We start from the raw sequence: 15,094 nt of genomic DNA on the forward strand, positions 1-15,094 counted from the left end.
TCCAAAGATCAAATGAGCTGCGGTGCATATTTTTAATAAGCTTAAAGAACTTCTAATGGATAATTTATTTGACAGGAAAAGTCTACACTACTTAGTGTTTTTTTAAAAGAATGTTTATTTTTACTCGGCAAGATGCATTAAAATGATCAAAAGACATTTATAAAGATTTCTATTTCAAATAAATGCTTTTCAACAGAATATTAAACGTATTCAAGGGGGAAATGTGTTGTAGTTTCCACTAAAATATGAAGCAGCACAGCTGTTTTTAACATTAATAATAAGAAGAAATGTTTCTTGAGCAGCACATTTCAGTGATAAATTACATTTAAAAACATGGACATCTTTCAGAGCTAGATGAGAAGATGAAGGGATAGAGGAACAGAGGGAAAGGAAGTGGACAGCATACCACAGACAGAAGGATGGACAGAATGTGACGGTAGTCGTGAGGAAGGGCGTCCAAGAGACGAAAAGAAGGCAGTGGGACGCAGAGCTACAAGCCACACTGAGAGAAATTAGCAAGAGGAGATCAAACAGAGAGTCATTGAGCATGATGTGCAATGAATGCTTGTGTGTGAACATGTACATACCCCTCAGCATCATTAATGCTTCCATGGTGTTGAAGATTGAGCACATAGAGGATGGACATGGATATGACACTAAAGAACGAGACAGAGAGAGATGATGATGAGCATGAAACAGAGACTCAGGATATTGATTCTATGATTTGCTCTCTGACCTGAAGGCCATTATGATGACCAGTGCCAGGATGGTGCCCTGCATGAATCTGTGGCTCAGGCAGCTCTGCTCCGGCACGGGCCTCTGCAAAACACATCTCCACAATCATTCCATCCCTTTCCATCTCACAATGCTATGGAGGCGTATTGCATTCACTTGAAGAAATTTTTTTTTACTAAATTTACTAAATTAATGAGTTAATTTTTTATGAGAAAAAATTTTTTGCTTTGTTTTTCTGAATTAACGAGTTAATTTTTTATGAGAAAAAAAGTTTTTGCTCTGTTTTTCTAAATTAATGAGTTAATGTTTCATGGAAATTTTTTATTTTTTTGCTCGTTTTTTCTGAATTAACGAGTTAATTTTTTATGAGAAAAAAAATGCTCTGTTTTTCTGAATTAATGAGTTAGTTTTTCATGAGAAAAAAGTTTTTGCTCTGTTTTTCTGAATTAATGAGTTAATTTTTTATGAGAAAAATTTTTTTGCTCTGTTTTTCTGAATTAACGAGTTAATTTTTTACGAGAAAAAAAGTTTTTGCTCTGTTTTTCTGAATTAATGAGTTAATTTTTTATGAGAAAATTTTTTTTGCTCTGTTTTTCTTAATTAATGAGTTAATGTTTCATGGAAATTTTTTATTTTTTTGCTCGTTTTTTCTGAATTAACGAGTTAATTTTTTATGAGAAAAAAAGTTTTTGCTCTGTTTTTCTGAATTAACGAGTTAATTTTTCATGAGAAAAAAAGTTTTGGCTCTGTTTTTCTGAATTAACGAGTTAATGTTTCATGGAAATTTTTTATTTTTTTGCTCGTTTTTTCTGAATTAATGAGTTAATTTTTCATGAGAAAAAAAATTGCTCTGTTTTTCTGAATTAACGAGTTAATTTTTCATGAGAAAATTTATTTTTGCTGTTTTTCTGAATTAACTCATTAATTCAGAAAAACAGAGCAAAAAAAAAATAATTCCATGAAAAATTAACTCATTAATTCAGAAAAACAGAGCAAAAAAATAAATAAAAATTCCATGAAAAATTAACTCATTAATTCAGAAAAACAGAGCAAAAAAAAAATTCCATGAAAAATTAACTCATTAATTCAGAAAAACAGAGCAAAAAAAAAAAAATTCCATGAAAAATTAACTCATTAATTCAGAAAAACAGAGCAAAAAAAAAAATTCCATGAAAAATTAACTCATTAATTCAGAAAAACAAAGCAAAAAAAAAAAAAAATTCCATGAAAAATTAACTCATCAATTCAGAAAAACAGAGCAAAAAAAAAAAAAATACATGAAAAATTAACTCATTAATTCAGAAAAACAGAGCAAAAAAAAAATAAATTCCATGAAAAATTAACTCATTAATTCAGAAAAACAAAGTCAATTTTTTTTCTTCAAGTGAATGCAATACGCCTCCGTACAATGCCTTATCTTATCCCATCGCATTTGATTTTATTCCGTTCTATTGAATCTCATCTATCTCTCATGTTATGAATTCCACATCAGGGCTCTAGAGTGCGACCAAAATTGTTCCTAGGTCGCACCAGTGCACCTAACGTTCTCGCTTGATCGCATCCGCTGACTCTCCACAAACGAGTGTTTTGTTCTCCTTGCACGTATGGTAAAATACTCAACATAAATGAGAAATAAAACAAAGAAACGCTTCAATCTGTGTGTTTATTGTACTAAAATCCTGTCACTTTCATAATAAGTTGGAACACAATGTATGTAAGAGGTAGTCTGACTTAAATCATACCTTGCTTCCTGGCTTAGCTGTTTTTTTCTTGAGTGGACCACTTCCTGTTCTGCTAAAATAGCTTCCTGATTGGCTAGAAAAAAAGAAGCAAATTTCTTCAGACTTTTTCACTTTGAATGAACTCAAATAGACTCACCTGTGAGTGCACAGCTTCATAAACACACACACACACACACCTGACTGTGCCTCCACTGACGGAGCTCTTCATGCTGTCTAGCCGGCGCAGTTTGGCGAGTTTTCGGCTCCAGCGTTCGAGCTCGTCAATACGAGTCTCCAGATTATCAGTGAGTTTGCAGAGCTCCTTCACCGCTCCCACGTTCTCCATGAAGATCCGGTCCTGTAGCATCAAACACACACACATGAGAGGGAGGCAGAGAGACTGTGTGGGCATTTGTAGGAGTGTGTGTGTGTGAGCGCTCGTACTTTATTGACCACTAGTAGATTAGGGATGGTCTCTCCGTTAGCACACACCACGTCTCCTCCCTCTTTCACAGCCTCCGGTAGAATCTGCTGGACCTCCTGAGCGATCACCCCTGATAACACACACACACACACACACACACACACGTTACAAACTGTATATTCTCTTCCCTTACACTAACCCTACCCCTAAACCCAACCATCACACAAAACAAGCTGTTTTCCTCATGGGGAAGTTCCCGCACTAGTTTAACAGTCCAAAATTACTAAATAGTCATTATAACGAAATAATCCTTTATGAATTTTACGAAATCTCACAAAGTAATGTCTGGGTCACATTTCATTATCAAAAAGAGAATATTGCTTAAGTACCGTTTAAATTACTAAAACTAAAACTGAAATAGAAATGTTAGAAAACTGATCAAATAAAAGGACAAAAGCACATAATTAAATTACTGAAACTAAAATTAAAAAATATAAAAATAAAAGCTAATAGAAAATAAAAACAAATTCTATAAAATTAAAAATAATACTAAAATAACTGGTGTTTAAGTAACATAACCATGAAAATTCTCATTACTCTCCGTCTGACAATGATAAGAGTTTGGCTGTGTCTGAAATCTCCCACTACTCGCTATATAGTGGACTATATGATATAGTGAGCTCGCCATTTTGTAGTGCTGTCCGAATGTATAGTGATGATTATTATACCCTATATAGTCCACTCAATGTATCCCAGAATGCATTTTGAAAAATAGTGTACAACCGATGGTAACTAACCCAAGCCCTACATACCATCATGCATTGCGCTGATCGTAAAAATGGCGGACGGACGACAAGGGGAGCAGCGCGACAATACGAATTTGTCGTACAAATCTAAGTTATGTTTTGTCTCGTTTAACTTATGATATGTAGTTGTTTTACAATTTCGTCAGACATGTATAAATTGTTTGTAAGCACTCGCGCGTTAAAATAGTGCGACAATGATCAACGGCGCCGAGAGACAGAGATGTATAAAGTACTAGAAACCCGGACTTGAGTAAAAGTACAAGTGCTCTATCAAAAAAGTGACTTGAGTAGAAGTTGAAATGCTCTTTAAGCACCACACTCAAGTAGAAGTACTAAAGTATTCAACATTTTTTTTTACTTAAGTATTGCAAGTAGTTTATTTAAAAATTCACTACTTAAGTACTAAAAGTAAAAGTACAAGTATTGTGTCATGTAATTATTAAAGAAAGCAGTCAAAAGTTTGAAATAGCAATCAAATAAGGCAGTTTGGCGGGATACAAATTTGCTTTGGCGGCCACCAAAAAAAATGTCATTGCAGGAAAACCCCTGCATTAGTTGACATTAGTGTGCGTCAATCAATACCATTACCCTATAAAACTGACGTGTGATTTAGGCAGCATGAAAGCCAACTTGCAACGAGTGAGTCGTAAAATTTTTATAATTGTAACGAGTAACTAGCAGAACATTAAAAAAATATCAAAGTAAAAGTATTAAATTCATCGAAAATATCTACTGAAGTAAAAGTATAATTATGAGAAAAAAACAATACTCTAGTAGAGTACAGATACAGCATTTTAGTACTTAAGTACAGTACTTAAGTAGTTCTACTTCGTTACTATACATCTCTGCCCGAGAGACGATCGAGTAGCGTCCGAAAGTGGCGTTTCTGTTATGCTGGTGAGCTCACTATTTTTATTTTTTATTTTTTTTATTTTATTTATTTACAGGGTCAATGCACATTAATAAACAAGTGTAAACGTGCCAGAATTAGCCCAAGAGGCTATTTTTCATCCGTAGACCCTTGACAGAATGTTACACAGTCACCCTAAAAACAGAGACAAAGCATCACACATATACAAAAAAAATATATATATATATATATATAGCGCTCTGCTTCCTACCCCCTACATAGGGGGTAGGGAGTAGTGGTTTGAGTGGAGATTTTGGACACAGCCTTAATGATTTTAATAGTCCTTCAAATAAGCATAATTTTTTAATGCAAAATATTTGGCTGATCTGGGGACAGTACCGGTCTCAGCAGTGGTATCGATGCCCACTGTGGCTGCAAACTCAGGCTTATACTGATAATGCACCAGCCTCATCTGAGAAATACGCCTCAGGTTATCAGTGGTGTCCACCTGGAGAAAGAGAGAGAGGGATATTTGTGCACTTCTATGAGCAAAAATAGCTAAATTACTCCATTATCAAATGAAAACAGTTTCAGGGCCAATTAAAAGTGTTTCTATTCCCCCACTTTGTGGCTTGTGCGTGAGATAGGCATGCACACACCTCCTTCACATTCTCCTTGGCTCTAATGTCGGAAGGATGCACGAGGGATCCCATGACCTTCACATTGCCATGGACAACCAGGGCCTCGTCCGGCCGGTCCGTGTTGATGCCCACTCGACCGTGATGATACACACAGTCTTGCATCTGCCCTCTCTGCCACAACACGTCACTGTCACTCTCAAACTGACCTGGATTAGATGCCTGAGAGAAAGAGAGAGAGAGAGAGAGAGAGAGAGAACTAAGTAATAGAGCAATAATTTATGTAATTGGCTGGGAAGGGAAGGTCTTGTGTTACTGCAAATTCAGCTGATTTTTAAATAAATGTACACATAACTTTGAATACACATTTAGCAAATAATCAAGATTAGGGATGCACTGATACCAATATTGTAGTTGTTTTCGTTAAAATGTTCAGCTCAACACTCATGCGTCATTTGGATTAAAACTAAATCATATACGTATGTAAAAAGATTAACTGTTGCATGATTTATGTATGAGTGCTTCACTACATTAGTACAGGAAAACGTCATGTGATCACTGTACCGCTACACTGTATCTATCTATCTATCTATCTATCTATCTATCTATCTATCTATCTATCTATCTATCTATCTATCTATCTATCTATCTATCTATCTATCTATCTATCTATCTATCTAACTATCTATCTATCTATCTATCTATCTAAATCAAAATACTTTTACTCAGAAAGCAAGATATTAAGTCTTGTTTTCTGAAAAATAGAAAATTAAAATGAAATGACCTCATGCTTTAATACAAGAAACAATATCTACCAATGGGGTCAGAAAAATAAACTTAATTTACTGTAAAGAGTGTAGAAGTTTAGTTTTCTGATCTCATTGGCAGATATTTTTTCTTGTTTTGTGTATTCAGTTAATTTTTTTTTTTTTTTTAGAAAACAAGCCGTGTTGTCTTATGTATCTTGATTTAAAAATCTTTAGACGTTTGTAATGAAAAACAAAATTGAATTTTTTTGCGGTGTAATTAAGTGTGAAAATGACACCAATTCATTAAACAAATTAAGCCAGTTAATATGGTTAATTTTCTTTTGGTTTCTCTACCTAATATTTGTAAAAATGGCAAATTAGTTCAAAACATGTGTCGGTAATCAGTATTGGCAAGTTTGGTATCGTACTCTTTCTGGAAAAAGTGGTATCAGTGCATTCCTAATGAAGAATTATTACCTATTATTAGAATTTTTATCTCTCAATAACAATAAAAAGTAAAAAATGCCATTAAAAAAACAAATACACAAAGAAATGCACAAGAAATCAAAAATAGATCATGAGCATAACAACGCATCATTTGAGCACTGCAGACTGCAACAGTAATAGTGATTGGTCAGAGGCGCATAATTGACACAGAAACAGGCTGTGATTGGAGGAGGTCGGTCAGACAGACACGACCAGACTGACAGCGGTTACCCTGACGATGATCCTCTCGGAGACGTGAGCCGCCACCGTGAAGCTCTGACTGTGACTCTGAGCCTGGAGAGCAACTACCAACATGAAGTACCTACACAAACACAAATGTTTTTAATGAGGAATCAAAAGAGCTTTAGAAGACTTTTCACTGCTATTTTGACCTTACGGAATATCTATGCAAACAGTATTCGTGACTCGCTGACAATTTTGACAATTTTACAGTAATAAAACTGTATGTATTAACTTTTTCCCTCCCATCGACGTAATTTTAGCTAGAATAAAACATTTGGTTGCACTTTCTATGAAGCCCATGCTTATAATCAATTATAACTTATAAGTATTACTATTCTATAAATATATTTATAAAGACTCACAGTATACTGCATTATAAGAACAGTTATAGCAGTTACATTTATATATAATTGATATATTTATATATAACAGTTACATTTATATATATTTTTTTATAATTACTTACAATTCATGCATTTGCTTTTTCAATGTGCATGCTCATAATAAAATAAAAGTATTAATTAGTTACAATGACTTTTTAGTGATTCAGATTCATTTCTGTCAAATAAGTGAATTGTTATTAATAGCCGTGTTGTGTTCTTATAAATACTGAGTGATACCGTAACTAAACTCTATAAACGCATCATTGATGGCTTTAATTAAAGTGATGGATGCAGTTTTCTCAAAGCAAATGTTAAGAAATCATGAAGATGTGCTCTATACATTTTACGTCCTTTTCTTTTTTTTTTTGGTAAATCTAAATATTAACAATAATTCTTGTAATAAAATAATGGGGGGAAATACAGAAATCCTTAATACAACATTGAACATTTTTTTTTTTTTTCAATTGTCTTTTTATTGTTTTTAACATTTTATTAACATAAAAGAGAGAAATAATAACAATAATAAGAAAGAAAAATAAATAAATAATAAAAAATATATATATATGAAAAATGTATCTTTTTAATAGTTAAGGTATAAGTAAGTATTACTGTAATGGGGCTAAAATAAATTATAAGCATGCACTTCATAGAAAGTATTACCTAACTTTAAGTTGTTGTTTAAAAGCAGAGGGTTTGTTCTTTCTTTTGATAATATTCAATATTGAATATTCAGTGAAAATGCCCCCAAAAAATTCAAAAAACGCTGGCAGGGAAAGAGTTAAGTAAATCAGATACAGGTGTTGTCAATAAACCTGTTTAGGTTCTCTTTGTGATCGTTCATACCTCTGGTCGGGGTTCGGCTTGCCTTTCTTCCTCATGTTATTGGCTGTGGTCTCGCTGAAGTGGAGACGACCCACCGTCACCTTTGTAACCTGCTCTGGCGGCAAAGTCACTCTGTAAAACAAATGGCTAACATTTATGTTACGTGCCTCAAATCCACACGCTTAACATGTGATATTTCACAGAAACTCCCACAACTGGAGTAAAAAGACTTACAACACTGGTTTAAAGGGTCTTTTGCTCCGGTCAGACTGCGACTGTTCCACATTAATGGACTGATTCATTGCTTCCAACTGGAAGATACAGAGATAAACACATAACGCAAGAGTTTATGAACACGAGTAGCCGTAGGTGTGACTGGTTTTCTGGTTGTTTGACTCACCTTGACCCCATTGAGTTTCATGTAAAAGCATTCGATGGGCTGCAGCCCCTCACTGGTCTTCACGTATTTGGGATCTCCTGGCATTCCTATGTACACGGTGACCTGGAAGTGGTTCTTTTTCTGACACACGAATGCATCGTCAGCCAAGGAGAAGTTGAAACCCTTATCTGCGTCCACCCTATAGGTAGGCATCGGACTGGAGAGGCAGAAAGGGAGAAAGAAAACAGCATTTGAAAGTTGAATGTGTGTTTATCATAAAACTTACTAGGAATAAGCTAATTTTTTGTTTGTTATCGTTGACCTAAAGTCATGCCCTTTTTTCATGATCTTTCTCTCCGTTCGTCCTCATTCCTCTCTCTCGTAAGCCAGATCTCTGCTCTTGCTCTCACTCCTACACACAGCTCACCTCATAGGAATTCCCTGGCCGCTACCATCCATCTCTCTCTCTCTCTTTCTATCTCTTTTAGTACAGGCTGATACCTCCCTATACCCCCATTAAATCCCAAACACACACTTTTGCCCTCAGTGTATTTCTCATTCCTCTGTCATAAATCTGAGTGCAGGAGTGTGTAGGATTAGAGCAGCACCCACAGCTCTTTCCCATTGGAGTCGTATAACATAGTCCATTTGTTCTGCTGGTGCGCCTGCCACTTTATGCACTGATAGTTTGGATCCAGGTATGAGTTTTCTGCATCCTGCATCAAACCTGTGAAAGCATGAATGCACAAACATCATATAGTGCTGAAAATGCAACCGTGCTTGTGTACCTGTGTGTACCTGTGTGTGTGTGTGTGTGTACCTGGCTCTTGCTTGATGATGCCTGTGAGTATCTGGGAGTTGAGAGTGCCGTTGGGAGAGTCTGAATGTTTTCTCTTCTTTGCCGGATGTACAGGAATCCCACTGGAGAAACAGGCATGCATTTGTTGATGTGGATAATTTTGACCTTTGACACTGCTGGTGCATCTCTACCTCTACTGAAGTGGTTCTCAAAATAAAATAATTTAAAATAAAATAATTTAAAATAAAATAATTTTAAATAATTTAAAATAAAATAATTTTAAATAATTTTAAATAAAATAATTTTAAATAAAATATTTTTTAAATAATTTTAAATTAAATAATTTTAAATAATTTAAAATAAAATAATTTAAAATAAAATAATTTAAAATAAAATAATTTTAAATGATTTTAAATAAAATAATTTTAAATAATTAAAATAAAATAATTTTAAATAATTAAAATAAAATTATTTAAAATAAAATAATTTAAAATAAAATTATTTAAAATAATATAAAATAAAATAAAATAGCTGGCTGGAGCTCACTAATGACATAAAAGCATTTTAATGAATAAATTGTTATTAATATATTGAAATAATCTAACAAGACTTAAAATCAAGACACAAACAAGATACAAGTAGTGTTGAATGTGACATTAAAATTATTTTTTGTTTTTATTCATTTTAATAACTGGGAATAATGCAAAATTGTAGTAAAATAACATATTTAAAATGTATTAAAAGTTTATTCATTGTCTATAAAAATCAATCTCTGAGTGATAAAATGTTCCTCAGATTCTCTCTTTCTTACTCTGGTACTTGTGGATGTTGCAGGAGTTGATGAAGCATCTGACTCTGTTGAATGTCTCCGCCCCCGCCGCTGGTTGGACCAATCGGATACTGCGAGATCATGGGCTCTGGCTTAAGGTACATGTCCCGGTGCATGCTGGGATAGAGGGGGTGTGTTTGGAGAGGTGGAGGACTGGTCATGTGACACATGTTTTCGGGCGTCATTGTCCTGAGCATGTGCGAATCTGAAAAATAAAAAGCAGACAATATTTTTTTGACAATATATAGTTCTTCTTCATCACCCTCGGCACCACGCCAATAGTCAACTCCTTTATTAATAAGCACAAAAAAATCAACAAATGAAAATGTGTTAAATAATTGTTTTTATGCCCACATTTATCAACATTATATTTAAAACTAATAGAATAACTAAACAACTTTCTGTTAATGTTTTTTGTACCTTTAATAACTAGCATTCTTGATCATTTCCCAGCACTGAAATGGTTCGATTAACATTAAATCACTGAGGTGGATTGAACTTACCGTTGGCTTGCTGCGGTGAATACGGCTCTGAGCTGGAGTCTGGGGGGGACTCGGGTAGCGTTCTGCAACAATAATAACATTAAATACAATTTATGTACATTAAAACATTAAATACCCCACAACATGAGTGAGTCAGCTGAGATTTTGGGAGGATGCATGTTTTTTTTTTCTTGTATTTGGTGAAAAAAATCATCCTCCCCTCTTCAATGCATGTATTATATATATATATATATATTTTATAATCCAGCAAGTGAAAATGGTGCATCTGATCACTAGCACTCAAGACACACGATTTGAGGAAGGACGATACACACGCTGAAGTTGAACAATTAAAAGTGATGCCTTTACATTGCATGCACCACTAAACATTCAAGCACTGTAGTGAATCAGTTCTTGTTTTAATTGGAAACCCATCAAAAAGCTCACTAACGACATAACTGCTGCCTCCTTTTGGGCAACATTATAAAGAGCTTTACTGATTGCACAATTCCTCACAGGATATCAGGCCTGACCCATTCATCTAATGCCTCGGCGCTTATTCCCAGTTCACTCCTACGACTTACTCAGCCTTTAGTAAGAAACTAAGTATAGCAGATTTAGAGCTGCACGTTTTTACTAAAACTTGTACGTTCACATACAAATCACTTTGTTATATTAATATTTGGTGGACAGCAACAAAGTATTTTGACTTAGTTACTTTACTTAATTACATTTTTAAGTAATTAAAGACTTTTACTTCAATACATTCCGTTATATCAGTTCATAGAAATTCATACAGGTATGAAATAGAGCCCGACCGATAAAGGATTTTGAAGGCCGATACCGATACAAATATTTTTGGGTTTTAAAATCCGATATATCGGCCGATATTTTATTTATTTATTTGAAACTGGACATGATAGTCACGAATTTTGTCCTGCTTATATGAGTTTAGAGAACTGATGGGGATGTTCTTTTAATTGTATGTATCGTGACCAACTCAACGAGTGTTGCCAACAGGAACGGTGTAGAGTGCCCTCTGGTGGACAAACTATACAACTACAACACTCATGACACGGTTCAAGCGTGTTTCGTCCGTTTTTATTTTATTGTTGAAATATTCATTTATCGGCCATTATAACTGCCGATACCGATAGTTTGGAAAATGCCTAATATCGCTCTGCCGATATATCGGTCTGGCTCTAGTACGAAACTAAATGATGACAGAATTCCTTTAAAACTGGAACTGCAGTAATATGTTATTAGGCTATGTGTACTGTTACTCAACCCACCACTGGTCATATTTACGTCATTTTTGCTCCTCTCTGGTCTGTCTTTCTCTTACCCGGGTGCGTACTGTCCGTGTCCGTGGTGGTCCGCTTTGACGTGTTGGGGTGTCTGGCTCTGCTGTTGCCCCAGGCAGGGGTAGTTGTGTCTGAGGTGGCCCAGCGGTGGTGGAGGTGGATAGGGGTTCTGGCAGGTCTGGGACAGAGACGGGACGGTGCCCTGGCGCAGGGGGATGGGGGGGCTGACACCACACCCTAACCCCCCTGAAGAGGATGCCCCGGCCTGGGGCGAGAGATACTGGGGTCCTGGGGTGCTGTGGACCTCTGTGAAACAACTAGAGGAAGAAAACCCAAATCACCAGCTGATGGCCAATATGACTCATTATTATCAAAATAACTACATCATCATGACAAATTTAGGGGCCCTATCATACACCCGGCGCAATGCAGCACCAAGCGCGACGCAAGTGTGTTTTGCTAGTTTCAGCCCGACGCAGTTATCATTTTCGCATCCTGCGTTACATTGTTTAAATAGCAAATGCATTTGCGCCCATGTGTGCGCCCATGGGCTGCTGGTCCGAGAACGAGGTGTGTTCAGACTAGGGATGCAAAGGGTTAATCGATTATCAAAACCAAACATGAGGCGGTCAAAAAAGGAGTGCATAATTAAATATGCATAATTTATTTTGTTAAACTACATAAATGTCATTATTCTGTGACGTATCCCAACTGTTACAATAAAACATCGATTGAGCAATATAACATGCATTTTTATTCAGTATATAAGCAGTGTTGGGTAAGTTACTCTAAAAAAGTAATTGATTTCTAGTTACTAATTACCTCTTCAACAGTGTAATTAGATTACTGTACTAATTACTCTCTCTAAAAAGTATTTAATTACTTTTAATTACTAATTACTTACAAAATCCCATATTATTCTCAACCAGCTGAATAATACAAGGATAGACATGAATCTGTTTTTAATCTTTCAAATAAATACTATAAAATTGCATGAATTATCCTTAAACTGACCACGGCGGAGAAGGTTACATTATAAAAACATACTTTTAAACATCAGACAATACATTTTGATGTTAAACCCACTATTGTTTTATGTCTGATCTCATGACATTTCACACTTTTTTCATACATATTTTACAATAATTCATACAAATTTGTACGAGTGCGGTCGTAATATTTAGACACTGTGTCGCTGTGAGATCGGATTGATCTATACACAATATTTCCCTCAATTACATCAGAAGTAACTGTAATTAAATTACAGATAAATGAAGAGTAATCCCTTACTTTACATTATCAAGGGAAAAGTAATTAAATTACAGTAACTAATTACTTAGTATTTAGTTACACCCAACACTGTATATAAGCAATATTTAGCTTTTTATGTTAAATTGATACCGTGAGAAATTCTCAGGAGGACATTCTCAGGAAAATAGGCGCTTAGTTAATTGTTAATCAATCGATAAGGTTGATCAACTAATGATTAATGAATTAATCGATAATTTGCATCCCTAGTTCAGACGCATTGATGGCACGTAGCTGATTTTGAGGCAGCTGAAATCGATTTTTTTTGTTTTTCAAAGAGCGCGCTAGTAATGTTCGCCTATAGGCGGATGGTCTGCTAGCATGCTTTATCCTCGTGCATGAGCAGATCCGGTTCCTGCGTTGCTTTTAGGGAATGGGAGGTGAGACTCTGATTGGTTTATTCCACGTTATGCCCAAAACACACCCATTACTCATTAAGAGAATAGAGACCATGCGCCGGGAGCACCGACCATTTTTCCTGTCTTAAAACTAGTAAAAGTGGATTCGGACACGCCTTAAGTGCACTTGCACGTATCTCACAATCCAACAGTCTCCAGATTACACATAGAAACTCATGTCTCTTACATGTCAGTGCTGTCGTCCTCTTTGCTGATGTATTCCTCCAGGATACTGGTGTCAATGTTTGTTGGCTCCAAAGAGCTGTTAATATCATGACCTGCCAGGGAAATAGAGGGAGAGAGAGAGACAGAAAGTGAGAGAGGAGGATGAGTATCGTGTTCCTACGCACCGTTTCTACAGTGATGATAAAATAACAGTTTCACAACATCTCTGATGGCTTCATGATTCATGTGGCTTGTTGCAACACTTCTGATCAGCTGTTTGCTTGTTTAATACCCAGATTGATGTTCAAACTGGGGATCACAGATGAGGTCAATGAAAACATAAATGTCTTGCAGGTTATAGACACAACATGAGCTAGAGGGTCACTTTCAAAGAAAATCATTTTCTTTAATTCTTCATCCACAAAGAAGCTCTTCTCTCTTTTCCAATCCTTGCTGCTCGCATCCTCCCCCCTTCTGCACTTCTTTACCAAATCTCTCCAAATCTGCACCGCATGACCCGTCTGCGATCACTCTGTTTGCAACACCTGCAAAACGTCACTCTGACCCGGGCCGATTGACCCTGCTCACTTAAGCCAAATAAATGCTCAATCTATGTTTCTCTTTATGCAGTTCACCAGTGTTATTTCATCAAAAAAGTGCACATTCTTGTGTTAAAAATTAAACAAAAATTATGAATATTTGTATGAATATGAACCCATATGAATGTTATTTAACTTTAAAAAAAGTCTTATGTATTTTAAAATTATTCTTGTAAAAAAAAAAAAGAATAATATAACTTACATAAAACATTAAATAAAAGTTATTTTATCATTAGGGCCAATATAACATTATAAAACATTAAAATAATAAAACCAATTTATTTTCTAAAATAAAAAAATAATGTTCTAATGGTCTAAAAATTAAGTAAAATGTGAGTCCTGATTTTTCACACCACAGGACTATAGTATAAAAACAACTAAAAGAACCGATGTCAAGTTATATATGTGTTCCCTTACACAATCATATAAATGATAACCTAAAATCTTGATGTTAAAAAATAAAGTTCATGTCCATGTATTCAGTCACTGAAGTGCAAGTTTCAACAACAAATACAGAATTACACAAAGAAAGCAAGTTAACCCTCTGATGCTCTTCCTTTATGAGTCACGTCCTGGGCCTTCCCGGTCAGAAGTGACCGGAGGCCTAAAAATAAAACTTCGTCCATCCCAGTAAAACCAATGCAATTTATTTTTGTTCTATAATATTTATTCTTTTTAATTTAGTATATTGAGACAATTTGATTGAATTTATTAATATTTATGCAATATTTATGGTTTATTTTTGCCATGGAAAAATATATATATATTTTTCTATATATATATAATTTTTTTCAAAAAAATATTAATGCAGTATTTTAGTTTAATATAGAGTCCAGGCCTTCAGAAAAAAAAATATTTTTTGAAGAAAATTAGCACCATCTGGTTACAGTATAGAGAAAAAGCGTAGAATCATGGTGTAACCACTAGATGGCATGTACAGCTCTCTATGGAGAGGCATGTGAATTCCCCAGCTG

The 15,094-nt window shown here is 35.0% G+C and overlaps 1 protein-coding gene across 12 annotated transcripts in view; it reads right to left on the minus strand.

Moving 5' to 3' along the window:
* myrf (myelin regulatory factor) overlaps positions 1–15,094 on the minus strand; it is a 38,400-nt gene that overhangs the window by 9,814 nt on the left and 13,492 nt on the right. For 4 of the 12 annotated variants that reach the window (XM_089127858.1, XM_039661813.2, XM_039661812.2 and 1 more), the window contains 18 exons: positions 13,544–13,634; positions 11,692–11,967; positions 10,368–10,429; positions 9,847–10,069; positions 9,057–9,157; positions 8,849–8,963; positions 8,258–8,453; positions 8,092–8,168; positions 7,879–8,004; positions 6,632–6,731; positions 5,196–5,396; positions 4,936–5,044; positions 2,901–3,010; positions 2,654–2,814; positions 2,478–2,550; positions 737–819; positions 588–656; positions 407–502 (listed from right to left, as the gene is read on the minus strand). In XM_089127858.1, the coding sequence (XP_088983984.1) occupies positions 407–502; positions 588–656; positions 737–819; positions 2,478–2,550; positions 2,654–2,814; positions 2,901–3,010; positions 4,936–5,044; positions 5,196–5,396; positions 6,632–6,731; positions 7,879–8,004; positions 8,092–8,168; positions 8,258–8,453; positions 8,849–8,963; positions 9,057–9,157; positions 9,847–10,069; positions 10,368–10,429; positions 11,692–11,967; positions 13,544–13,634 (2,269 nt within the window). The remainder of the gene's footprint in view (positions 1–406; positions 503–587; positions 657–736; positions 820–2,477; positions 2,551–2,653; positions 2,815–2,900; positions 3,011–4,935; positions 5,045–5,195; positions 5,397–6,631; positions 6,732–7,878; positions 8,005–8,091; positions 8,169–8,257; positions 8,454–8,848; positions 8,964–9,056; positions 9,158–9,846; positions 10,070–10,367; positions 10,430–11,691; positions 11,968–13,543; positions 13,635–15,094) is intronic. The other 8 variants (XM_039661815.2, XM_089127860.1, XM_039661819.2 and 5 more) reach the window with 6 other exon arrangements.

The sequence above is a fragment of the Pimephales promelas genome, chromosome 25, assembly GCF_988280905.1.
Source record: "Pimephales promelas chromosome 25, fPimPro1.hap1.1, whole genome shotgun sequence".
NCBI classification, from domain to species: Eukaryota; Metazoa; Chordata; class Actinopteri; order Cypriniformes; family Leuciscidae; genus Pimephales; species Pimephales promelas.